Source organism: Manacus candei, unplaced genomic scaffold, assembly GCF_025592945.1.
Source record: "Manacus candei isolate 608988 ecotype Guabito, Panama unplaced genomic scaffold, ASM2559294v1 h1tg000024l, whole genome shotgun sequence".
NCBI lineage: Eukaryota > Metazoa > Chordata > Aves > Passeriformes > Pipridae > Manacus > Manacus candei.
The window spans coordinates 804,019-832,002 of NW_026138072.1; the positions used below are offsets into that span (position 1 = coordinate 804,019).

Below are 27,984 nucleotides of genomic sequence, written 5' to 3' on the forward strand. Positions count from 1 at the left end.
AACAATATTTGGAGGTCAAGATATCAGCAGATATAAGTATTTAAGTCATACTCACTACATCTGAATCTTGAACAAGACATTGTTTCTGGAAAAACATTAATTCTTGTGGTGAGATGTCAGATTTCTCTGTGAGGTGGTGTTTGAGGTTCCATATGTCTTCATAGATTCATGTTTGAAACTTTAATACAACACTCTTTAGTGCCAAAAGAATTCTGCAAATTCTATCCCTTATTTGTATCACTGCTTTAGAGTCAATTGACAGAGCATAATTTCTGACTCAACACTTTTACATTATGAAAATTTAATTTCTTTGGATATCAAAACCAGCCTTTAGTTATGGATGATGATGCCATGAAAACATTCTGACACCTGATGAAAGGCAGAGCAAGATAAAAAGCGTGCCAAAGGCATTTTCAATTCCTCTCCTTGCTGATTTATACTTAGTACCCGGATGCATCACTGCCGCGTTGTGAGCCTGTCAGAGCCTGTGTGTACATTTATGTGGAAAGAACTCCTCCACTTTCTTGAGACAGTCTGTGTACACACCAAAAAAAAAAAAAGGAAGAAAAAAAAAAAAGGGCCCGGTGCCCGCAGGGCGGGACCTGGGGAAGGCTCCTCCCGGGAGAGTCTTTCCCCCGCCTCCCTCGCCTTTCCCGACACACTAGTGTCATCTGTGCGGTGTCTGTTCCGCTCCAGGGCACCATGGGGTTCATCTTCTCGAAGGCCATGAACGACAGCCTGAAAGGGCAGCAGGAGTTTATGCGGCTGCAGGTAACAGAGAGGCCGGCGGCGGTGCGGGGGAAGGTCAGGAAGGTCACCGCGGCTCGCTGCCTGCGCAGAGCCGGGCTTGCAGCCTCGCCGGCTGAGCTTTGCTCTCCTGCCAGGGTTCAGGGTGCTCCAGTTCCGGTGTGGTTACCTAATGCAGCAGGTTCAGGTGTGTTCTCTGGATCCAACAACTGTTCTCTGGATCCAACAACTTCCTCAGCAGTCTCTGTTAACAAATTGTAGAAGTGGAAACTATCCTTATGGTAACCACATCCTAAAAACACAGTTTTGGAAACCTACTCTGAAAAGTACACTTACACTGAAATTGTGCTTACGCTGAAGCACAGCTGGTCTACTCAGTTTTAATCAACATCTAGATGTTAAAGTGAATCAGTAACAATGTGGTTACTAAAACATAGATACTATACTCTTAAAATACATGTTTCAACTCTTCCACTATGAAAAAAAAAAATCTTTCTAACAGCTCTTTCTTTAGGTTCAGTTGGCTAACTGGAGCTATTTGTTGTTCTAGAAGCCTCACACTAAATGGAGCATAGGGGATGTTTTATTCCCTGTCATAAAATAACAAAATATCAGCAGAGAAGAAGGAAGATCAATTCGACTAAGGTTCAGAAAGTTGCACTGACTAGTCATAGCTTTCTGATTAGTTCATAGGTATCTTGTGATTTGTAACTTATTTGTAACATTTATATAGTAAATGCTGGAATGCAGTCTGAAGGATATAGCTCGAATTTGTCCCTTTGGTGATGGATGAACTTCCAATTTATTAAATTGCCGCTAGATGTCATATTCTAGTTTTCAAAGCAGCATGCAGATGGTAGGTTTTGTAGGATCACATGTAAAGTGAACTCTGGAGGTGAGCCTGGAAATGTCTAAGAAGAAGAGAGATTATATAATAAAATACTGGATAGCTCTTCACTGTTTAAAGAAAAGCAATGTTTTGCAAGGTTTGTAGACATCATTTGCCGGGTTATATGTTTCTCAGACGCAACCACAAATTTGTGTACAAGCCTTTTTATTTTTTCCCCCATGCACAGAAGTGCTCCTCCCGTCCCCAGAGTTTTTGGAAATGCAGATGACAGGAAGGTTTTCAATTTGACAAATTGATAATGAACTTAAAGCAATCTGCTTCTCTGTTGTGCAGAAAGGAAGACAGAGCTGAGGAAACAGCTTGGATTCAGGCTAGCATTTGTAGGCTGCTGCAGACTTTGAATGGTAGCCTTTAGCTTGGTGCCAGATGCCTAATAGCTCTAGTTCTAACCAAAATGCTCAGGCATTTATAAAAAATAAACTTTGAGGGCAGTAACAGAAAAGCCCTTTCACAACTGCATATAAAATTTTTGCAAGTTGCTTTGTTGTATTTCTTCTTTTTAACAATAGTACATTTCTTTCTAACACTACAAACACCTGATCATATCTTATTCCTACTGTATTTGCAGAAATACCTGCCATGTTAGAAACCCCTCATCTTTTAAAAGTTCATAATGTGCCCAGTTATGTCAGGTGTAAAAGATGCAGTGCGGGCAAGGGCATGACTAAATTTTAATCTGCACTGTGCCATGACCTTCCACCTTTTGCTTCTTATCACTGTAACACTACATATAGAGTATAAAATGTTAGTTTAGTATTTTTTATATTATTTGAAGACAATGTACTTGTATTATGCACTAATCAAACTTCAGCTGGTCTCAGCACAACAAGGTCTTCAGCAAGCATCACAGTGTGTGAAGTCAGTCAGTTTCCTATTAAGAAAACACCCTGCTGGTCAAGGAACGTCACCATCTAGAAATATTTTTTCAAAAGTTATATTTAAAGAGTTTTAATCCATACTGAGGAAAGATTAGCCACAAACATGCCTGCATTCCTAGTTGCCAGCTTCAAATATGTAGCTTTTTTCAGGTTACCTTTTACATCTTAAAATGGCTTTCTTAGTAAACAGTTATTGAAATAGCTTTCTCAAGGTGTACATTTGGATTGTTTAAAAAAATGGCAAGGAATAAAAGTCTAACCAGAATAGAAAGTACAGAACACAGCACATCAACAAAAGAACTACATGAAATTTCTGCATTTGTGTTAAGAGCACCCACAGAGCTCATGAAATAAACTAGAGCTTGTTTAGAGGGGACAGGTCTTTTCACCTTGTCTGTTATTCACCACACATCCTGCTTTTCTAGGGAAGGAGCAAAATTTCACACTTCCTATCAACCACTCAGGAATTCAAACACTGTCATTTTAGATGTTAGGATTCAGTTACAGAATTTAAAACTAGAGAGAGAGAGATAGATACAGATATATATGACTTCTGAGTGTTCTTTCAGAGTGCCTATGATTAAAATGTTGAAGGAATAGGTTACAATTACTACTCCAAAGCCAATTCATGTGGGTCAAGAAGTCATCAAGATTGTTTCTCCTAGAATGCCTTCCCTACTAATAGTGGTGGTATGACACTGCTGAGAAATAGACTAGTAAGTCTTTGGGTTGACCTGAACAAAACACAGCAGGTGTTGGTCACCTGTGAAGGCTTCTCCTGCTCTTTTTAGATGAGGAGGAATCATAAAATTACTATAAAGTGCTTGGAACATGATTTTTGTGCTATCCATTTCCATGACAGAATACTTTTTTTTTTTTTAAGTAAAAAAAAATAGGTGTATGCTCTCCTCTGAGTAGAGAGAAGATACAGAGCTGTTCAGTGATTGACTTATGCCCTGTGGAGGATTGTAGGTTGGAAAGAGACTATTGCAAAAATAGGAAGGCAATATTATGACAGAAGTTGATAAAGACCTCCAAATCCCAAACCTTGGTGCATGCTAAAGCTCAGTCACTTTAGAGTCACTCTGATGTGTGCTGGACAGCCAAACCAGATCGACTACTTCAGAATAAGAAAATGTTAAAAGATGTTTTAAAGTTGTGTGCATATTTTTTTTTCTTTACAGCTTTCTTAAGATAACTCTGAAAAGAAGAGATTGTGGCCTTGTAAATTGTACCTTAATGCATTTTTGGAAGAGTAATAAAAACTCAACTGTTTGCCTTTATGTTGAAGGACTTGCCAATTGTTTGTATTGTCTTGGTATGGCTCCAGAATGAAATACCAGTCTGTGTCAAGTGGAGACTGTTTATGGTAGAAGTTTGTTGAGGCTTCATTTTTATCATGAGCCTGCTCCTTAAAGTGTAGCTTGCAAATTCTTTCCAAACACTTAATGTATCAGATCTACAGCTGAAGCCTACTATATGGCCTTGCTAAGCACTTTTAGTGCAGCTGAATGGGTTAGAGGAGGTCTCTGCTCCAGGTCACACACAGCAGTTACAGCTTCTCTAGTGCAAAGTTAGTAAGTTTTGCTTTATGTATTCCTAGAATCTGCAATCAGATATGTCTGTCTCGTATTGGCCTCATAAGCCACCAGCGTGCCTGTAACAAATGTGGATAGAACCTTCCCAAATCTTCGTTCGCGAAGCCTAGCCATGATTCCAAGAATCAAATTCCAAACATCCCCCTCTTCCTCCTTCTTCCCCCCACTTTATGTACTGAGCATGATGTCATATGGTCTGGAATATCCCTTTGGTCAGTGTGGGTCACCTGTCCCAGCTGTGTCTTCTCCCAGCCTCCCATGCACCCCCAACTTCCTCGCCAGTGTGGCAGTATGAAAAGCAGAAAAGGCCTTGGCTTGGCTCTGTGCAAGCACTGCTCAGCAATAACAGAAACATCTCCATATTATCAACTTGGTGTTCAGCATGAATTCAAAACACAGCCCCATTCCAGCCACTGTGAAGAAAGTTAACTCTACCCCAGCCAAAACCAGCACACATTTAATATCTATCATAACTGTTTCCTATTGTATCTTTACCTAAAAGGTGTTTTTCATTGGAACTCCACAAATAATGGGTGATACACTGAATCCTTGAATGACTAACTTTTTTACTCTTTCATATATTAGCTTGCAACATCATTAATAATGAGATCTGAATCGATGACTAGTTTATAGTTCTTTTTTTTTTCTAACATGAGATGACCAAAAATGGAAGGCAGTATCTGACTGATTTGTTTGTGGTATTTTTACATATAACATTCATACCTAAGGTATTAAGTCCTTCTCTTGATGTTGTCTAGCTATTGAAGTTTTCTCCTAGATATATTTCTGGGAAAACTGTAAAAAAAAAAACCACCAAAAAAAACAGTGAGAAGAGAGAGAAACACTGATATTGGTCAGAGATGGAAAAGTGTGTTGTATAGCGGCCTGGCTAGTGAAATGAAGTAAATGGGGCAAGTCAGCTCAAAAAAGTGACAATGGTGTATCCAGAGACTAAGCCACATGGAAAAGATCAATTCCTAGCTTTAATGAATTGCTAAATGTGATACCAAACAAGTTCTAAACAATTAACTTCTTTCTCCAATAGTTTAGAGCATAAGGAATTCTCTAAGCTATTACAGAGAATTTTACTCTGCTTTTGAAAAAAGCGCCCCAAAACCCAGAAAATCATAAAATTAAAACCCTTTGTGTTTTCTCCAAAAAAACATTCTACCATCCTAAAAAAAAATTGTTCCTACTACAGCAGCACAGTAGGAGCCTTTTGCTGTTGTAGCAGATGTTAAGTAAACAAGTCTAGACCTGGTCCTTGCAAAAGCTTTTATGAGACAATGTGCTGGGAGTTTCTGCAGTGGTGATGGTTCTGGAGGCAAGAGGCCTGTATGTGCTCAGACATACATGTATACAGCCTGAGAAACCAGCAAGAAAAAAAAGAGCTGTTTCTAGTCACGAAACTGCAACGTCATGGGAATGACACTGTGGTGGGAATATGCTGCAGATCACTGATTGGAGTGACAGAGTATATGAAGCCTTTAAACAACTGCAGAAAGCCTCTGGATTACTAACTGATTCTCATGAGACCGTAGGCTCCCTAACATCTGCTGGAAGTGCCATAAATAGGATATAAGCAATTGAGTATATTTCTGCAAAATGTCAGCAATAACTGTTTGATACAGGTAGGTACTAGGTGGGCCATCCAGGGCTCATGCACAGCAGAATTTGTTACTTAAAAATAGGGAAGAACTCATTTGGGGATGTAATATCAAAGGCAGACTTGGTTATAGCAAGATCAGTTGCAGGTGCTGAACACTGGGAGAGCAGATTTTGTCTTATTGAGGGAACTGGAGGCAGGTCTGGAGGATAAAGTAGTTTAGGAAAGCTGACATGATCTAAGTGTCAGCTGAGTGTCCCTGGCAACAACACAGGCTGAGAGCTGACAACTGGGGAGCAATTCTGTAGAGCTGAAGGGGACACTGGAAGACAGCAACCAGAGTGTAAGTCAGCACTGTGCCCTGATGGAAGAGAAAGTCAAAAGGACCAATGTAGGTTTTATAAGCAGTAGTGAACCCAGTAGGTTGGCAAAAATTACTGTTGTCTTCTGCTCAGTGCTTTGTTAAATGCATTTAAATACTGCGTCCAGGTTCCCCCCCCCCTTCTCCTCCCGCAGTGCAAGAAAAATGTAGATGAAAAAGAGCACCTTTGCAGCAGACCATCAAGATGTCAAGGACTGGAGCACTTCTTGGAAGGAGGCCAATTGAGCTGTACTTACTTAGTCTGGAGAAGGATGCCTTCTGGGGTTCAGGATCCAATAGCAGCCCCCGAGCAACTGTGAGTAGGTTATCAAGAAAGCAGAGCCAGGGTGTTCACAGTGGTGGATTGCAGGAAGCCAAGAGGTAATGGGTATACAATGAAGCAGGATAGGGGAAGCAATTCAGCCTGAATGTAGGGAGAAGCCTTTTCCCCTGCAAGGATGATCCAGCAGTGGAGCAGAGGCCCAGTGGAGCCTCTGTCTTTGAAGGTTTTCAAGACCTGATAGGATAAAGCCCTCAGCAGCCTGGTCTGATCACATAGCTGACCCTGTTCTGAACAGGAGCTGCTGAGGTTCAACCCCAGTTATTTTATGATGCTCTGACCCCCATGGAAGCAGACACAGCCCACTGTATTTTGTAGATCGTATGAGGTAGTATTTCCTCACATCTGTTTCTTCACAGACTAGGGATTATGAAGAGTTACTTCTTGATGTCTGCACTCCTGCTGAGCACCATACACGCAGCAGTGTCTGTTGAAACGAGGTGTGACCTGGTCTAACTTCTAACTGACAGCGGCCAGATAGACTTTAGGTATGTGTGAGTGATAATGGTGCAGAAGTAACATCACAAGGAAGGGAATTGATAATTAAACCCTCAGTGTGCCCTGCATGTCGGATTGCAAAACCAAAGCAAAAATCTTGTATGTGGGAATAATTTACCTGAAAAGAATTGTGCAATCTCCTGTATATTTTGAAAGTTTTCATAGAATCATAGAATCAGCTGGGTTGGAAGGGACCTTCGAGGTCATCAAGTCCAACCCTTGATCCACTACCACTGCAGTTACTAGACCATGGCGCTAAGTGCCACATCCAGTCTCATCTTAAAAACCTCCAGGGACGGAGAATCCACCACTTCCCTGGGCATCCCATTCCAATGTCTGACCACCCTCTCTGTAAAGAAACTCTTTCTAATATCTAACCTAAACCTCCCCTGGCACAACTTGAGACCATGTCCTCTTGTCTTGCTGAGAGTTGCCTGGGAAAAGAGACCAACCCCCACCTGGCTACAACCTCCTTTCAGGGAGTTGTAGAGAGTGATGAGGTCTCCCCTGAGCCTCCTCTTCTCCAGGCTGAACAACCCCAGCTCCCTCAGCCTCTCCTCACAGGACTTGTGCTCCAGTCCCTTCACCAGCCTTGTTGCTCTTCTCTGGGCCTGATCCAACACCTCAATATCCTTCCTGAACTGAGGGGCCCAGAACTGGACACAGCACTCCAGGTGTGGCCTCACCAGTGCTGAGTACAGGGCAAGAATCACTTCCCTGGTCCTGCTTGCCACACTTTTCCTGATCCAGGCCAGGATGCCATTGGCCTTCTTGGCCATCTGGGCACACTGCTGGCTCATGTTCAGCTTCCTGTGAATCCAAACTCCCAGGTCCCTCTCTGCCTGGCTGCTCTCCAGACACTCTGTCCCCAGCCTGTAGCGCTGCCTGGGGTTGTTGTGGCCAAAGTGCAGGACCCGGCACCTGGCCTTGTTGAACCTCATCCCGTTGGAATCAGCCCAACTCTCCAACCTATCCAGGTCCCTCTGCAGAGCCCTCCTGCTTTCTAGCTGATTGACACTCCCTCCCAGCTTAGTGTCATCTGTAAATTTGCTGATGATGGACTCAATCCCCTCATCTAAATCATCAATAAAGATATTAAACAGAACTGGGCCCAACACTGATCCCTGGGGGACACCACTAGTGAGCAGCTGCCAACTGGATGCAGCTCCGTTCACCACCACTCTCTGGGCCTGGCCCTCCAGCCAGTTCCTAACCCAGCACAGAGTGCCCCTGTCCAAGCCGTGGGCTGCCGCTTGTTCAGGAGAATGCTGTGGGAGACGGTGTCAAAGACTTTGCTGAAGTCCAGGTAGACACATCCACAGCCTTCCCCTCAATGACCAGGTGGGTCACCTGATCATAAAAGGAGATCAAGTTGGTCAGACAGGACCTGCCCCTCCTAAACCCGTGCTGGCTGGGTCTGATCCCTTGTCCATCCTGTAGGTGCTGTGTAATTGCACTGAGGATGATCTGCTCCATAACCTCGCCAGGCACTGAGGTCAGGCTGACGGGCCTGTAGTTTCCGGACTCCTCCTTCCTGCCCTTTTTGTGGATTGGTGTGACATTTGCCAACTTCCAATCATGTGGGACCTCCCCAGTGAGCCAGGACTGTTGGTAGATGATGGAGAGAGGCTTGGTGAGCTCTTCTGCCAGCTCCCTCATCACCCTAGGATGGATCCCATCTGGTCCCATAGACTTGTGGGGATCCCAGCAGCTCAGTAGGTCACTAACTGTTTCCTTCTGGATTACAGGGGGGCTGTTCAGATTCTTGTCTCTTTCTACAAGCTCCAGAAGCCAGCTGTCCTGAGGACAACCTGTCTTACTGTTGAAAACTGGGACAAAGAAGGTGTTAAATACCTCAGCCTTTTCCTCATCTTTGATAACTATATTCCTGCCCATGTCCAGTAAAGAGTGGAGATTTTCCTTGCCCCTCCTTTTGCTATTGATGTATCTGTAGAAGGACTTTTTGTTATATATATATAACTTCTGAAATATATATGACTTTTGAAATATATATTGCTGTATTCACAGTTAAGTTTCTCCTACACTGTTAGCATTATTGTATCCAGCACTAGCACATACGTAAGTCCTGCAAAATTAGCAATTTCGATAAAAAGCTATAACCACTAGTTAAGCAAAACTAGTTGCAAAAGTCTTGCTGTAAGATTAGAGCAGGTTGGCTCTGCCAGTCTTTCTGGGTCAGATCAGACTGAAAAAGTGGAAGACTAGAGGACTGAAATTCTTGAAAAATGTAAGTTTTACGAACAAGTTGTACAGGAGGAGTTAAAAATCACTGAAAATACTGGAAAGAAAAGAGACTAGTTAGTGCTTAGGCATATCATTGTTTTCTGTGGCTAACAAGATTTTTTGTTGTTGTTTTGGAATAGCAGTTCAGAGTGATTTCAAGGGGTTTTTTTTTTAGACTTTTGAGTTGATTTTTTTTCCCCTGCAAGAGGATTCCTTATCAGACAAAAGGATTATCTTCTCAGTAGGAAAGCATAATTGCTTTCAGGAGTCATAGATATTCCTTCAAATTAATCTTTGGTGGGAGTTACTTAACCTTTGAGAAAATAAACAGGCTAGGAAAATAATATAGTTCTGACAGATCTTGTATTTACCAATCATAAAAATGTTTTATTTTAACCTGTATGCAATATGAATGTCTGGATAGTTTTATTCCCATTCTGTTGCCATCCTACTCTCTTCCTGTTTTATTATGTCAGACTCTAAAGTGCATTCTTCTCCCCAGGTAATGTTGGATGGCAGATCCAAAATCAGGAAAAAGCCATACATCTGCTTTCATAGTAGTTAGTCTTTGAGAGTTTATAGACTTGTCCCCTGTATGCTCCCTGTGTGGACATGAAAAAGGTTCTATACTCCTTGGTAAGAAGAAAAGTCAAGATCAAGTAAAGCTGAAAAAGTAAGGGGCTCTTTTTCTATTTTGGACAATGCAGTGCAAGTACTTTTTTTTTCCTTGAAAACTTGCCAACTTTTCCTTGTTTTTGAAATATTTTCCTTCTTTTTGGGTCCTAAACATGATCTAGGTTTATTTTGAGCCATGAGAAAACTACATTATCCTATTCCAATGAGGGCCAGATACTGGTGTGAAAGATCCTCTGCTGCTCTGTACCTACATGGATACTTTTATGCTTTCTTTCTTTCTCTTTTTTTTTTTTCCCCTAAGTGGTCTTTTTTTTTTCTTGCTTTGTTTAAACAGCTAATTTGGGCAGTGGTGCAAATTAATAAGGGAAATACAAACTAGAGGCATTTTTCCCTAATTAGTAAAAATTGTTGAGTAACTGGGCAGATAGTATAGACCATAGCTAGGGAAACTCAGTGCAATAATGCATAGTCTGCCTTTTCAGAGATGAAAAATAAAATAGCAGTTTCTTCTGTAAAAAAAATTCTTTTGACACAACACAGAAATACCAAAAACATATTTGGCTCTAGCAGAAAAAATATCTTATTTAGTTCATTCAAATTATAAATCACAAGATTTCTACTTCTGAACATGACTTTCAAGTGTTCTGCGCTTTTATCTGTTCTCCAGCTCTTGCCTATGGAGAAATGTGTGCATTTTACACTGTATGTAGAACCTATGAGACAGGCATTCACAAAGCAGCAGTTGAATATTTTCCATATCCCCAAATGGCTCTAAAGCTCTCAGTTTCATAACAAAATGCTTTGAAATGTTATTTCGTCATATATGGTAATGTATAAATATTAATTTCATGTGACTGTAATTTGATGTTACAAAAGATGTGTAACAAAAGTATCAGTATCTAGAAAAAACTATCAAAAACTTACTGAAAATATGGATAAATACAACTTAATATCATATATTTTCTTTCCTTTACATTGTCGGTTCTTGGTTAGAGGCAAACCATAGCATGATTGTATTCCTTTCCTGCCAGGATTGTATTGCCTTAAGCGTTTTGTATTGAATGGTAATAAATGAAAGTAACAAGGCAGTTTTCTCTTCATGTTCAACAATTTGTCCTTAAATCTGAAATGAAAGTATAGAAGTATCCTGTGGCATGCTTATTAATTGACCATATCCTATGACCAAATTATATTGGGATTTCTTTCTGAATTAAAGAAATAATAACAGTAAAAAAATAAAGTGAGACGTATTATAAGTGATGGAAAAAGGACTATAACATTTCAGTTTATATTCAGACACTCATGTGTTTTTTAAAAAAAAAATCTGTCCATAATTCAGTGAAATGTTGTTTTTGTAAAATGTTATATTAGAGGCTTGGTTTAATATTCTGAATGTCTTGGTGAATTGGATAATGCCTGAAGTAATAGGCAACAGTGCATAATAGGTATATCTGGCCTTGCACCTCATAAGGTTATCATTTGTTCTTGCTGGGGACTTAATATCTTACACTTGTCCCAGCCCTTTATCTTAGGATGCTTTTTGAGTAATGAGCTAAAATTAAGAATGGAAAAGAGAGTATAAGAAAGCATTAGTAAGGGCAGGGGAAGATGACCTCTTTTTTTTTGAAGATGATTATATTTACAAATACCATTTTGGAATTCTGTTGTTTTTTCTTATTAAATTCAATTAACTCATTACTCAGTCAAAATAGTACCGATTGTTTATCGGTTGATCTTAAAATGAAGTGGTGTTCGAAAGGCATATGTGTGCTATGTTTTGACTCTTGGCAGGAAGAATGGCTAATGTTAATATGCCAAGGAGTTTCTGAACAAGTAAACTTTTTTCATGGTTTTTCACTTTCATTGACAAAAAAAGAAAGTACTGACACAGTCTTCTGCATAGGCTGATTTCTATAGAGTCCTTCCTGTGCCTGAGGAAAATTTTGTGTGATGACATTTTCTCCATTTACAGATTTGTCACCTTATCTTTTTTAGTAAAAGATCAACCACCTCCATGACGATACCTGAAAAATTTAATTTTTCTTAATGTCTCAGACACTGAGTCATTTTCTGCAGGGTTTTGTAAGTCCCTAACCTTTTCCTCTCTAAAGTTTTCACTGAGATATAGTCAAAAGGATTTTTTAAAAGTTCTATTGAAATGAAAACAATTGTTCCCTTTTTTTCTTGGGAAGTAAAATGTAAGCAAGCTTTGCCTTTCCTGACTACTACCATCTTTTTCCCTGTGGGGAGGGAAACAGCTAGATTTGTTTTCTATAGACAAGATACTAGTAGCGCTTATGACATCTCTAATGCATTTGTCTTGAAGCATTACAAAAATTGTTTTGTCCCTTAGGTGATCTGGGCTTAATTCGGGAAATAAATGCTCTCTGGTGACAATTCTATATCTTTATTAGTTTCTGTGCATCAAATGGAACAGGACAAGATGAATGCTATCTGTACTGAGGAAGATTAGAACCATCTATCCTGTAGGAAAAAAAACAGTTTGGTTGGTATTAGCTGAGAAACTGTATACTCTGCCTGATCACTGTAAAGAAGTAAATACTGTGGTTTACAAAGAACAGCTTTTAATAGCTATTTCTAACATGCAATGACTACCAGCAGAAGATGCAAAACAGACTGGGTGCTGCACTAGTAGTGAGACAAATATTAATTCAATTTGTGCAATTGTAGCAGTCCTTTTGCTGGAGAGTATCTGTGACTAGTACATACGCTTGTGAATGCAACTTGCAACTTTGGTCTTGTTTGGAGGTGCACCCTCAGCTTACCCTGACATGTTTGGTCTCAGTTTGTTGGGGGAATTTAATTGACTGCAAAGAGAAAACGTCTTCTGAATCTCATAGCATTACTCCTGTAACACTATGAATTTTCTATAATTCCTTCCTCCTTAGCAGAGCAAACCTACCATTTCAGTCTTCTGTGGAGTCCATTGAAGTGAAATTTGGCCTTTTACTTGTTTTCTATGAAATACTGTTTCCTGAATGCTAAGTTTAAAAAAAAATAAAAAGGGGAGGAAGGGGGAAAGTTCTGTGTTGAGTAGAACTCATAAACGCCCAGGAGGTACAATGGATATGTCTAGAAAACTTATTTTAATTCCGTAATAAAAACGGTGTAAAGAGAGACGCAGTAATTTTGCAAGTCAGAATCTGAAACAGAGAGGAAGACATATTGTGTTTGCAGATTTTATTGATATTATGACAGCTTTTCACTCCACAGTATAATTTTACAGTTATTTCTTGTGCGTTTCATTTTTTATGTAGTGGTAGAAGTCCTTTTTTGTTTGTTTGTTTTTCAAAAAACCCCAGGCTTTTGAGGCATATGAGGCATACAAGGAACATACATAGAGGCATTAGTGGGGGATAGAAATAACAAGTTGAATAGTTCTTATTCCATTATTAGTCAGATTTCAAAATTACTTGACATTGTAATGTTAACTCTTTGTCTTGCACTTCTTGATCTATTTTACTATTTCTACCACATGGATACCTGATTTTTACATAACTGGCTGTCCAGTGACTTTGGTTTGTCTTTATAGAGCTTGTATAAAACTCTTGAGAATTCTGTTAATAGTACCTTAAAACTTTGCTTATTCTTATAGGTAACTTTATTAAATGCAGGGGATGGGCACCCTTCTTCACTCTGCTGCATGTCCATTGCTTAAAGGCTATACAGCAGAATCACAGGAATGCTTGGTTACTGCCAAGAAATGTTACTTTCATGCTTTTGTCTGTTGGATCAAATCTCTCCTCTTCACACCTCAAAATGGCACATGGATTTTGATAGGTGCTTTGGATATTATTTTCTTTTCATATGGCATGTAATTCCAGTAAGTTATTGACAAAAACAGGAATATAAAGGGTATGATGCTGATAAACATGAAGGTCACAGGTTTGATCCCCATATAGGCCATTCACTGAGGAGCTGGACTTAATCTTTGTGATCCCTTCCAACTCAGAATATTCTGTGATTCTGTGTGACTTTTTCAGTACAGTTTACATTCTGACTTGTAGCTAATCCTGTGAGACTCTTTTTATGATAGCACTATGTTTGTAAATAATTTTCAATCTATCTTTGCAGGGAAGGTTTAAAAAATTAGTTTTCTTTTTAAGGAGTGTATTTTCTTGCAGTGCTAATAATTTTAATTGCTCTGTGTACTTGATGGGAAAAATATTTGCAAACAAGCTTTGCAAACCAGCTTAAAGCATTTAGGTCTTATTTATTTTAACCATTTGATCTAGAGGCCCATTTCCTGACAGATCTGTGTGCATACTGGTCATAGAACCAAGCAGACACCACATAATTATTATAGGTTATCATCTCTGAATTGCAATATGGTGGCTTACAATGGAGGTGCAAACGTAGGTATCACTGTTCTGTTTTCCATTTGTTTTTACCAAACAACCATTTGCAGCACCTTCTGGTTTTGCCCATTGATTAGGAAGGATGACACCCAGGATAGGTCACATAAGCCTTTAATCTCTTGTCTGACTGTGAAATGCCAGGTGCATTGTTGCTGCAAGGGGTTTGTGCACTTATGTAACTCTACTACCTGCACACCGACTTTCATGTGTTTTGTAAGTGATTTGCAGATTTTTGTATGTGTGATTTTCACATTTTTTGAAAACTTAAGCCATATTTTTCATTGCAGCTCTGAGTGCTCAGAAGTTAGAAGTTAGTAGTTGTTTAAAGAACACTTTCAGAATCTCTGACCACTGAAAAACTGTAAGTGAAAATAACCTTGTATTATGTGCCCTATAACAGATGTGTTAGCCTGTGACAAAACTAGAGACTCTTTTAACACGAATGTAAGGGTATTCCAACAGTTTCTTCAAGTTTCACTTTTCCTAGGTTTAGATACTGAGTTTCAGACCTTAAGCAGGTGTTCAGCTGATCATTCCTTATAAGGTAGATAATTCCTTTCCTGTCTGAATATCTGTTTTCCAGGCTGTCAGTATAATTATATCTTAATGATGGTGTCATGAAATACCATTCTCTATATAGGTTACTGGCATGACTGATCTCAAGGTAAGGTTTGTCCTACCCACTGTTTTTAACAGGTTGGGGGAAAGAGCATTTCTCCCAGGAGAGCCATTAAATATATAGGGTTGCAAATTGAAAAGGACTGGTTACTATGTCTTTGTCCCCCTAGATACGTCTCAACTTGTACAAAATACACCAAAAAAATTGTGTTTAATGCACGGGGACAATGAAGAAAAGAGCATTTTGCACTGGCTCTACTTTCCATTTCTGTTGAGCCTTTTTACATCACCTTGCATCTCATTTAGGGGTACAAAACCAAAGTAGCATTTCCACCTACAGCATCTGAACATGAAATAGAAAAGCAGAAGAAAGAGAGAAAAAAAGCTAAGAGTCTAAAGTATGACAAATTTCCAGTCTATCTACTAGTGAAGATGTGGTGTGTAGTCCAGAAAGGACTGGATATTTTTTTCAAGTTGTCAAAGTTGATTAAATTATTTCAGACGAGAATTTTCTCCCACTGGATTTTAATCAATGAAATGATGGTATAAATGCTCTTTTATGTGGTTTGACATCATTGTGGCAGTCTGAAGAATAGAAATGATAAGGATGGTTACCACTGACTAGTTTATTAGCATTATCAGTTTCACAGTAACTGACCTTTTCCCTCTCTGCCTCACTTCTCTTCATCTGTCATGATTCATTTTGTAACATTGATTTCCTTTTACTGTATGAGTTTGTATGTGACAGACTTCAAATCCCAGTTTTCTCAGCCTTACAGTGTCTCACACAGTGTTGAGAAACTACTAGCTGTATTTAAAGAAAAATGGGAAAGTTATTTCTAATTGAGTCCTCCTGAGAGTGTTATAAAATATAAAATGTTACTTACTACTAATAACCATTTTGAAATACTAAACTTAAATTTTAAAATTATGCAATCAATATTTTTTACCAATTTATAAGTTGCTACTGTCACTTAAAAAAATCTGTTTGTTATGGAATTGTTATGGAATTGAACTCCCAGAATTCTATGTAAATTCTTTTTTTATATTATTATATTAACTGTGTCTCTAAAACATGGTCTGATTGTTATAGGACACGATTTCTTAACAGTAGTAGAAAAGCATGCTTGGATGTGTACCCATGCATTCACATCGGAGTTTCAGTTCTCTTGTACTATGCACAGCAACTTGGGTAGGAAAGCTACAGCATCTCTTCCTGCTGTGGTAGATCTGCACTTCAGACCCTTTATCTATAGTTTTTATACAAGCATAGTGATGTAAATCATCCTTACTGAAGTTTTTATGGCTGTATAGATGGGAGATTTATGTATTTAAAATGAAATAGAATTTATTCCCTAAGACATGGCACTTGGATGGTGAACTGTTTTTCATATGTATGATGTGCGCCGCTGGCTTGTTTCCTCGATAATCAACTTTTCCCGTCAGTAAGATTATTCTAAATAAATTATAGCACACCTCTGCTACGTCCGAATAATATACTTTTTTTTGTCTTATTACCTATAAAGTTCTACATGTGACGTTATGGTTTGCAGTTAAAATTAATACTTTTTAATTCTTACTTCTGCTCTGCCAAAATGGGAAAAGAAGTAATCTTAAACATCATTGTAAAGTAAGTCCTAAGGAAGTAAGACTTGGCCTTTATCATAAAATCTGCATGTTAATAGATAAAAAGTCTTTCACTATCCCAGTGTGACTGGCATTTTCAATAGGCCACATGTGGAGGAAAATAAAACACAATTACTAAGAAATTAACAGCTGAAAATGGGATATTGATTTGAACTGCAGTCAAACATGATTTGGTTTTCTTTCATCTAATTTAAAATCATCTTTTGTGGTGGACTCCTGAGTCTTTCCTTATATTAGATATGTTTTCAAATCATAATTTCCTTAAGGTTACTGTAATCTTAATGCAATAGTTTTGCCTTAAGATCTACTGACAGTTGTTTGCCAGTGTAAGGTCAGCATATCAAGGTATCTTGATTATTCAAAACTATCCAAGCTCAAGATGCTTCATTTAAGATTGACATGTTAAATGAATAAGCACAAGGATATTGCACCTGAATTTTTTAAATTTTTGAAAGACCGAGATACAGAGGAGTTGCCTGAGTGCCCATGTAGGTGCTTAATTTTGACACTTAGAGCATCCAGATTTCATCTAAATGCATATACACTTTTAGGGTAATTGCTCATAAACCTATTTAGGTGATCAGACATCAGGTCTGGATGCGGCTAAAGCAGTCTTTGATGGCACAGGGTAGGCAGTTGCCCTGCCTTTTGTCTCCTCTGTCAGAGTATGCCAGAGGGGTGTTTCCTGCTGTGCAGCACCGTGACTACAGTGCTCCCTGAAAAGAGCTCAGGTTTCTCCAAACTGGTTTTCCTGCAGTTATTCCAGTAAGTTTAAATTGCCTGATGAAGAAGTATGTAACAGGACAATTTGGCCATAACTGTTGCTCAGTTTTCCCTTTCCCTTAAGGAGAGCTTGAAATGCAGTGAAGTCAGTGTGGAATTGCCTTGGAACACTAAGATTAAGCCTCTTGGTTATGCAGAGTCCTGTTGCAATCCTAACAGCTACAGCACTATAGTCTTTTGTTTTGCAAGGTGAAACTATGCCAAGTGACAAAACTGATCTTGGAAATGGAAAACATGAATGAAGATTTTTTCAGAATAAAGGAGGATAGAACAAAGGGAATTTCTGGCCTTTGAGAGAGGTAATCCCGGGTTTGACATAGTATTGCATAGACTCAGAGAGATTTTGGAGCATGTTTGTGTATTGTTACTAGATTTTCTCAATATAACTTATGAGTAAATAAAAATTGGTTTAAAAACAAACCTCTGCATCAGTATTATAGATTACTTAGCATCCCCAAACACATCCCAGGGCTTTCTTGATACTACATTGTAAGTTTATGGACAAAATAGATCTTGTAAACTCTTCATTGTAACATTATGAAACTTCAGTAATAGCAAGAATTAAATTATTCTTTCAGCTAAATGTCACTAGATCTACTTTTTACTGCCTTCTGTGCATCAGTACTCCACCACAGTAGCTGCTGTCTTTAATATACAAAACAAGTTTTTTTCATTTATACTAGGTTGTTTATATAAACTACTTGTAGATATATATGAAAGTACACTTGGGCTTCTGAAATTTGATATGACAGTCTCTACAGAAAGGTGTTTGTTAGACTTTAGTGTTTGTTTTACTTTAGTGGCTGTGACTTATCTTTTTCTTTCAGCACTTGGGTTTTAAAGAGCTGTCCAAGTATAACATTTTTAAGGGGCTTTTTGATTTTTTTTGTTTTGTTTTGTTTTTGGTTTGTTTGGTTTGTGTGCGTGTGTTTTGTTTTTAGAGAAGTCATTTTAGGATCCTTTTGTTTACTCTTAAGTTTAAACTTACAGCCTTCTTTTTATGCCATACTTACATTTTTCTAAGCCCTGTGCATATTAAACTGTCTGTTTTTCTTCTTCTCCATTGTTTTCTTTCAGCAAAAGCCATATTTCATCAGCATACCCTTGTCCCACTTCCTTACCATGTGCTTCTTCAAATTGAAGCTTATTTTGCATCTTGGAAGCCTAGGCTCCTTATCTGTCCTGACAGGCAAACAAAGGATCCCTTAATACTTTTCACAAATGTGCAAACTACACCTATAATCACACTGAAGAGGAAAATAGAGTCATTAAATTGATATTACATGTCATTATTTTATCTTATCATGTCAGCCCTCAGCAATTTACCAGGCTTAGGATACTGGGAAACAAAAATGGGCAGTGTGCTTGTTTATTTTAGAATTTCCAAGTATCTCGTAGGTGACAAAATAAAATCTAATTATTTTGATATTTTATTAAGTGTCCTGTTAGCCATTATATAATTACTTCTTATGAAAAAAAAAAGACTGTGAAAATTATGGCTATCAGGAAGATAAAGCCAGTTGATATTTTTTTTGCGAGAACAACAATTGCAATGTAAGTCTTGAGGAAAGAGAAACAGATGAAGCAGTACTGTGAGTCTACAGTGAATGTTGTTTTTCCTACTGTGTACAATTATATGTAATTAGATATGTCCTTTTTTCATTATGCTGTCTCAAAAATTAATTCTACCTATCTAGGTACTGAATGAACTGGTAAATAAGATAGCAAGACCAACATGGTCTGAAGAAATAATTAGTAACAATTTAACAGATATTGTTCTGTTTGGGCTAAATCAATAGTAATGGAGATGAATAAATGGGTGGAAACCTTAAGTAATTACAAATCCTTTAAATTATTCTTGAATTAGAAAGCAGGAAAAAAGAACATATTTAATTACTTTTACAGATTCATTAGAAGAGAATTTTCTGAACTCGTTTTTTGTTCTTTCTTCCCTAGAATACACTTTTTTAGGCAGCTGGTATTCTGTTTCCTGTACCTTGTTGGACTTTTCATGCAACTTGGTTAGCTAGGCTAGACATAGCAATCCAGATACTCTGCTTTTTTCCCCAAAAGATGAATTATAAATATTACTGTGAAGAAGAGTTCTTATTGTGTTAACTAACTTCTCTACTCTGGTTTAAGACTGTTTATTTTTGTCACAGTTCTTGTTTTTGCATCACTCTAAGAAGGAAATACTAGTGTTCTTTTTGGTGTTCTGTACAGTCAAGAGGAACTTTTAAGAAATTCTGAATTTACCTTTACTTAGTGGAAGTGTATTGGTATGTTTAGATGGGGCATGTAATGGGAAAAAATAGAATAATCTGCTTTTTTATTCTTGTGCATCGTAGAAAGTTCTCTTTTTTATTCTGGTGTACCATAGAAAGTTCTATTTTAATGTGTGAATATACTGTCTAGATTGTACTTTTTCCATTACTGTTTTTAGTTTTAGTTACAGAAGTATTTTCTCATGGACTTCTGATATGTATTCCAGTATCTTTAAAAGATCTGGAATCTTCACAATGCTTTTTCTATATCTGTAAACTGTGTTGTTGCAGAAGAGTTATTATGCCTTATGGTGCATCTTGAGGAAGAGAAATCCTCAAAGAGCAAAGAGGTGTCAAGAGTGACTCTGAAGTTACTATCACCTAAATTAAAGTTAATTAGAATGAATTGGAAAGCAACTACATGGTACAGTATGGATCACCATGTAAATGCAAAGGTCAGAGAACCTTAAACTAGGGAGTACTGCTGAGACTTCTGGAGGTCTCAAAACATCAGACTGGTATTTTGCTTTTTTTTTAACTTTGAGAAGCAGCATTAGAGAGATTCTGCATTAAAGCATTTGCTAATTGATTTCTTGGTATAAACTATGCTGAGTTGTTACTGAAGAAGACCATTTGCAATCAAAAACAACGAATGACTGCCATATCAGTTAGTGGTTTGGATTTACAGGTGAGAGATTGACTCAGTCTTTAAAATAAATAGATGACAATTTTATTTAACCTCTCTCTCATCTTTAGCTGGAAAGGCAACTGGTGCTGCAGAACCTGATGAGAGAGAGACAAGCAGCCATGCAGATTGCTTCGACACGGGAATTTCTCAAATATTTTGGGACGTTTTTTGGACTTTCTGCTGTAGTTTTAACAGCTGGGTAAGAAGTTTATTTCCTAACAGAAAATATAAATATATTACGTGTATTTCTATATTGCTGGATTTTCCTTGCATTACAACAAGTAGTTATTTTTATCCAGTAATTGCTCAGAAGTTGATCACATGACAAAGGGACTCTGAATTCTGTCTGCTTCTGGATGTGTTGTGGTTATGTCTGTACTGAAGACTTATTTAAAAGCAGAGACATGTGAGCTGACAATAAAATAATACATCTGAAGCAGCAAAAGTTCAGTGAAAAGTAAAAGTTGTGTGTGGAAGAGGAGAGATTTTTTTAAAGCCAAGCTATTTTCTTGTCTGTACTGTGATTTAATGTACTATTAATGAGCAACAAATTTTCTATTTATGTTTTTTAATTCAGTGAACAAGTGGACATATTCTGAAGTCTACTTACTTAAATTTGAATCAACTGACCCAAGGGAAAAAAACCCACCTGGCTAGTAAAGTTGTATTGCATAGGGAAGAACGTGCCTTACCTTACTTTTGTTTGGTAACATGTTTTGCTTGTGATGTAACATGATTAGAGGGAATGCAGGAAATATTTATGGTTTTGTGTACATAGTACAGATTAAATGCACCTTATGCATTATGCATTCTCTTTGACTCAGATGCATTTGGAACTGAGCACAGTTATCTACAGTTACATATTACATGTGGCTGGGTATATGCATGTGCACATGCAAGCCACATGAGTTAGATAATCCCATTTTTGTTAGGAATATTCGAAACTCACTTTAAGTATTTTTTTAAATATCCTTGGGTTGAGCAAGAAGGCAACCAGAAGACAAATGCTTCTGAGGAAATTAAGACTTGTTCTTTGATTAGAAATTGTAGGAGGATACCAAAGTCCTAGACAGTCAAAGTAAACCTATACTAACAGTGCTGATATGTTGAATATCCTAAATAATATTTTTCTTTTTTTTTTATTTTAAACACAGAGCAATGAAAAAGAAGAACCCAGCATTTTTAATGCCAATAGTTCCATTAGGCTTTGTATTTGCCTATAATTGTGATATTGGCTATGGGACACTGTTGCAAAGGGTCAAAGGTATGTACGTGTGTCCTGTTCACACATAGAACCAAGCTTCAGATAACCTGCTAAGTGTTTTTAAAATGACTGGGAGAAAACTTGTAATAGATTTTTTTTTGACAAAACTCTTATCTCTCATTTTTTTCTCTTCTCCGTTAAAATCAGATATTTTCCCAGTAAAGAGTACTCACTCTACTTTTACAGCCTTTCCCTTCAGTTAAGACTGTTTTCTCCTCTTGTTTCAAAAAATTTGAACTCTAAGGCTATAAATACAGCTAAAGTAAGCATTGCATAATTGTGAGAAATGACAGATCTAGTGATTTCCTTCTGTATTCCACTCTGATGCTGCTGTTTTGGCAGGGGTTAAGGATTATAAGAATAGATAAAGGGATACAGACAGGAATCATGTCCTTACACTGTAATGACCAAACACATCAGCTGATCATGTTTTTGCAATGTCCTGCCAAGATTAAGAAAGGTGAGTCCCATAAAGTGGGATCTTGCCTCATAGTTGCCACTGATTTAGTTACTCTGATTCCTAGTGAAGCAGACATGCTCAGTGAGTGTTCATTGTAAGTGAAGACAGTACTGGCCCATGGTTTGTCACCTTCACAAATCATCTTAGTTACCTTGATTTTCTTATCTGTTACTGGCACAAGTATACTGAAACAAAATAAAAATCCGTTTCAGCTCTTGGTCTTTAGCCTTCAGATCTAACAGCTAGGTTTCCTAACTCTGTATGCCTCATTGAAAATAATGGTCAGTTAATTCGACAAAATCTGTGGTAGTTCCTTCTTCATACAGGTGCAAATATATTTAGGTGACACAGGAACGTATATCTGTGAACATTTCCTCAACCTCACTAAATAAATTTCTTTGGATTTTAATATGAAGAGGCAGCTAAGCACAGGGAGGAAACATTGGTTGGCTCTTGGAAATCAGTGTTGAAAAGGAGAGTAGCATACACAGTGCAGAAGGAGCACTTGGAATTTAGGATTTGTATGTAATGTGTTTACAATGCACCATGTGGTCCTATATAGGTTGAAGAGGGGCAGTGTGGTGTCCTATTGCTTTCCAAATAGGAAAAGTCATCTTCATCACTTCAGATCCATTAGGGGAACTTCAGCAGTATGCAAGGCTTGTGAAAAGGTTTTGGAGAAAAACTATGGAGCCAAATGGAGAATAAGCTAAAATTAAGTATGCCAAACTAATTAAATCTTTTCCAGGAAGATTTTTTTTTTTTCAAAAGAACTATGGTAGATCTACTATAAACTCATGAAAGCATTTGGTGTGGTATCACGTGAAGATTAAGTTATGTGAAGGACATGGAAATTAGTAGACAGGTAAGCATGGGAGTAAAGAGAAGATGTCAAAGGTTTGTGTTTAAAAAGGAAGGTTAGGCTTTAGCAGGGTTACTAACAATATTCCTCAAGATTTAGTCTGGATCTGCTTTTGGTTTGTATTTTAAATTATGAGTATATTATACTAATCAAATGTGTGGGTGACAAACTTGATTAGTTTCATCAACAGAGATGAAATAAACTGTAGTACAAGAAGAACTGAGTGGCCTGAAGAAATAAGACAATAAAATAGGATTCCATTTGATAAGGTCAACAAGAAGCTAGAAACTAATAGGGATTTCTACCATCAGTGCTTACCAGCTGGAAATGAAAGAAAAGAAAATTATTAAAAAACTTGAATGCATTAAAAGATCATGGAATGAGTATAAACCAGTAGTGTTATGAAATTGAGAGTTGAGCAAAGTCTAGAAACATCAAGTGAGGTTTCCTAGTATCACAGCATGGTTGAGGTTGGAAGGGACCTCTGGAGGTTGTCTGGTCCGACCCCCATGCTCAAGGAGGATCATCTGCATCCAATTGCCCAGGAAAATGTCCAGAAGGCTTTTAATACCTCCAGGGATGGATATTCTACAACCTTAGTACAAATAGAGCACAGATGAGATGGTATTGATGCAGGAAAATACCTTCTGTGGAAATTTACATGTAATTTGGACCACTTCCATAAAAAGAATCTGAAATTAAACTGAAGAACTGAAATTATTATGGAATGCCAAGCTACCTTGCAAGAGAAAACAAAGTGATTGGTTTATTTAGCCTTGTAAAGAGACATGAGAGATTTGGATCTACAGATCCTACTTACAAGATAGAATAAAGGAAAGTAAGAGAAGGAAATTAAACTAATTACCAATATCAATAGTAGAATAAAAGGAAGTGGACTAGACTAAATGAATCTGGTTTGGAAATCAGGAGTTCATTTATACTTTAAGATTAAAATTATGTAGTTGAAGAGAAGGTTTTATGACAGAATTGACCTGCAGCCATAATCCTTGCTTTCAATACTCAGCTGATCGTTTTGTCCACTCCTGTACCTTCTAAACCACTTCTCTGCTTGTCCATCTTTTCTCTTTGTGTATGCCATGCTTCATCCTTCTGGTGTATGAATGTATTCTCTTTATTGTTCCTCCTTTAACTGGTGTCTTTCCCCCACGGTATGCCTGTCTTCAGCCTCAGCCAATTCCCTGTCCTAAGCTAATCTGCAAGTTTTTTTGTGCTGCACAATGAACTTTGTATTTGAACCACCTTGATCACATAGGTCTATATCTGCTGTCCTTCATCCTTTGTAATCATTTTACACCCCTGGAAGGTTTCTTTGTTTCTCTTTTACTTAGGCATTTTGTCTCTGATATTCCTTACAGTTAATTTTTTCTTCTGTCTTTAGCCTACATGTCCAAACATTATCTCATGACTCGAGTATTCTTCCACAGTGAAATCAAAGGGGTATTTTTTCCTGCTTTACAGCTTGGGCTAATTAAAGCCCAAAACCTGAGGACATAGGGGGAAACACTTGTTTTGAGTTCTGCTTGTGCTGTTGAAAAGCCCAAAGTGTGCCACAGTCATATATCAGAATCTTTGGGGGATGGCAGGGTTACAGAACAGCCCCTAGATGCACTATCTTTTCTGATGTCTGAGGACACAACAGAATCAGTCATGGACCTGCTATCTGTGTTCTTGGCCTTGCTGTTTTGTTTTTCCTACCAGTCCAGGCACAAACTGCTTGTGTTTTTCAGACAAATGATTAGAGGAGGGGAGAGATTATATAGCCAGCCTCCAACCGAACAGAACTTCACTAAGCACTGAACTCTGGCTACCTTTTCCAAGATTTGGGTAGCTCTGTCCTCATATCCTGAGCCATGTGAGAAGGATGGTGGCTGGGCAATGTGCTCTAGTGGATGTGAGTGGCAGGCATAGAGCTATGCCTGTCTACATCTCTACATCTCTCTGTCACCTAAGGTCTCTTGCTGTTTCATAATCAGATGCTATATGCAACTGACTGACGTTGTGTTATTACGAGTTACTGGGAGTGGTAACCGGTGTTTGATATTACTGATGTGCAGAGGTCCCAGGCACTGCAGTACTATTGAAACTGCAGTTGGAAGATTTTGGCATTCAGACCTGTTTTGAAGAATGGCCACAATCTTGACTGTATTGCAATATTCAGTCAGGCTTATTGAATATAAATACAATTTCAAATCACTGCTGCAAGGATCATCAAAGCAAGGAGTTAAGCCATAGGTAAACAAGATCATTGGCATTGTACCAAATGGGCATCAGTCAAAACAAATGTATTCTTTGCCTAATCTTCATAATTTCTTACATACAACAAAATCACCACAACTTATATGTGATGTTCCATCTGTGTCTTTGTTTTTTTGATTCTCTGTCCTAGATGTTTTCATTCCAGCCTTACTGAGAGCGTTCTGCACCCTACAGCTTTTCCCTACTATGCTGTTAAGACTGCATGTTTAGGTAACTGTCTTGGCAAATCTTTTTGTGAGCAGTGTGCTTTGACCAATGCTTCTGCAAGTCCTGTGCTGCCCACTTTCTGGCTTTACCCTGACATCTTTTAGCTGAGGCCTGAGACAAGAAGAGAAGTTGTGCCCAAATATGGCATACCTACAATACTGTCCAGATTTACTTGTTAAAGCTTATGTATGCCTTTATGTACATGTCTGTCTCAGACTCCTAATTATCCCACCTGTCCACAATTCCTTAGAGACAACTTTACTGTTATATTGACATCAGTTTGTTTTGTTTGTAAAATATATAGCTGTGATCTGCTATGTTGTTATTCTGGTCCAAACAAGAATAGCTAAATCAGTTTCTTAATTTTTTTTTCCTTCCTTTGCTTTCTCACTGTAAGATTGACAAAATTTACTCAACTTTTTTGGTTTTGTTTGTTTTGGTTTTTTTAAGGTGAAGCAGAGAACATACTTGACACACAGAGTACTTTGTTAGAATTGCCAAAAGGACCTGTCACTTTTGAAGATCTGGAGAAAATCAGATCTCAGGCGAAATTCTTCAGAGAAAAATAAGAAGATGTTAAAGTTTCATTAAAGTTGCATATCTGAAATGTGATTATAATACTGGATTTGGACATAAATTAATAATGAAAAATTTGAGAAAATTATGAGCTTTTATACAATCAAAATTTAATTCATTTTTAAAATCAGTACTTTCTAGAGCAATGGTTTTCATATTATATCTATCTCTTCAACATATCCATTGTTGCTGTAGTATATTTTTCTTGTTTATAATGAAATATTGAATTTCCGTTGTCTGTTCAGAGTCTGAAAATAACTTTCACCTGTAGTAAAAATGTCTGGTACTGACTAAACTCAGTATCATCAATAAAGATAAGTTAATTGGTAGTTATAAATTTTTATAAATATGGTCATAATTTTCAAATACATTTCAAGATGCACAGCTCAATTTGAAGTCAGGAACATTCAATTTCTTTGAAAAATATGACACTTTTTATTAGCTGTTCTTTAGGCAGTAAACTCACCATCTCTGCTTCAAATTCTGGAATAAACAGCTTTTATCAGAAGCAGGTTCAGAAGTAAACACGTCACTTGCTAACTGTGTGTTTTAGGGGAAACTGTGTTAAAAGTATGAGCAGAGATAGTTTCTCAAAAAGAGAAAACAAATTATGTAGTTATTTCCTGAATCTTTTTCATGCTTGTTTGACATTTTGAAACTCAGGATAATTTGTTTACATGAAATCAGAGTTTCACTGCTAAGATGAATATTAACTTAGGCTAACAGCAAGCAAAATTATTAATGTGTGGTTTTGTAATGAGTAGATCCAAGTGGCCTTACAAGTACTGAAAAACTGAGGGATTTTTTGCATGCCTTTACTTTAGCATGGTATATACTAAGAATATAGTTTTAGTATATTTTAATGTTCTGATATCACACTTGGAAAAAATGCATCTTTCTTTATTACAAATCTTGTTTAAAAACAGATGATTTTGTGTCTTGGATGGAAATTCTTCTAGCATTAGTGTAATTGTGGAATGAAAAACAAATGCTCAAAAATTAGGCCTAAGTCTGTACTGACAAATTATTGACTTAAAAGTTAAAAGTCCAGCTAGACATAATGCCCCAAGTATGATTTTGAAGACTACTTGACTAAAATTAGAATATTTTTACAATAAGACAGGTAAATATATAATGAACCAAAAGCTTCTCAATGTAGAAGTTAATTGCACAGTTTGTGTGGCTGTGTAAGTTTGATTTCTGAAAGTGCATTCACTTCTGCATTCAGTCACTTCTGTAATGGATTCTGTCATTTGCATGTTAACAACATACAATCTGTAACATTTCAAATGTGATGTATTTTAATATGCAGTGGAATAAAATGGGTTATAATGGCTTGTTTGGTTATAATAGCTTGGTCTACACTTCAGCTGTTCAAGATTTAAGGCAGTGGTATTGTCTAGGAAGGTGTGCCTCAACTCAGCCTGTGGTGCTACACATGTTCTGTGAGCTCACAAAACACAGCTCAAGACTACTTCACATTTTTGCCTGTCTTATAATCCCTCACCAATTGCTGCTGTATTATATGTGCTACTCATAGAACATAAGCACTCTAGTTTTTGTTTTGCTTTGAATAATAGATCATCTGCTGTGTTTCCTCCAAGTTCTGAAGTCCACCAGCTTTAATTTTGAAGAAGATCTGTTTCATTTTGATCTCTGTCATCTATTGATACTCTTTCTTCCAAGAAAGTAAAACAATTAAACCATCTTGTTTTGGTATTTGTATGTCTCTGTCTGTGCTTTTTAACTCATCTTTTAAACCTATGAAAGACATTTCCACAAGAGAGCAGTATTAATAGCCCATACAACAGTTTTACTTACAAATCCTAGAAAATTAGGAAATACCCTAATTATATGCACTGTGAATTAGGAATCAGTATCTGTGTGTTTGTGACATATTGCTGGCTATGGTGTTGTAGTGGTTTGAATCTTGTTTTCCCCCAGAGGCTAAGGAAAGTGGTAGACCCCAAGGGGTGGAAACCCCTGGAAGTTTTGGAGTTCTGTCCAATGAGCGCTCCTGGAAAAATGTCAACATCCCACAAGCTCACGGGAAGAGATGAGTTGTTGTTTGGTTGTTGTGCAGTGGTGGCCATGTTGTGAGCCACGAGGAAGGGGCTCTGAGCCCCACAGGGGGGCTTTGG

The 27,984-nt window shown here is 37.7% G+C and overlaps 1 protein-coding gene across 2 annotated transcripts; it reads left to right on the forward strand.

The window, feature by feature from the left end:
• The first annotated feature begins 628 nt into the window (after positions 1-628).
• PLGRKT (plasminogen receptor with a C-terminal lysine) lies at positions 629-27,564 on the forward strand. 2 transcript variants are annotated; one of them, XM_051788267.1, is made up of 5 exons: positions 629-771; positions 20,266-20,396; positions 21,352-21,461; positions 25,191-25,270; positions 25,718-25,844. In XM_051788267.1, the coding sequence occupies exons 1-4, from the start codon at positions 703-705 to the stop codon at positions 25,268-25,270; spliced, it is 390 nt and encodes a 129-aa protein (XP_051644227.1). In that variant the 5' UTR covers positions 629-702; the 3' UTR covers positions 25,718-25,844. The 2 variants fall into 2 exon arrangements, with proteins under 2 accessions (XP_051644227.1, XP_051644226.1); XM_051788266.1 differs by lacking the exon at positions 25,191-25,270 and having other exon boundaries at positions 25,718-27,564.
• The last annotated feature ends 420 nt before the right edge of the window (positions 27,565-27,984 follow it).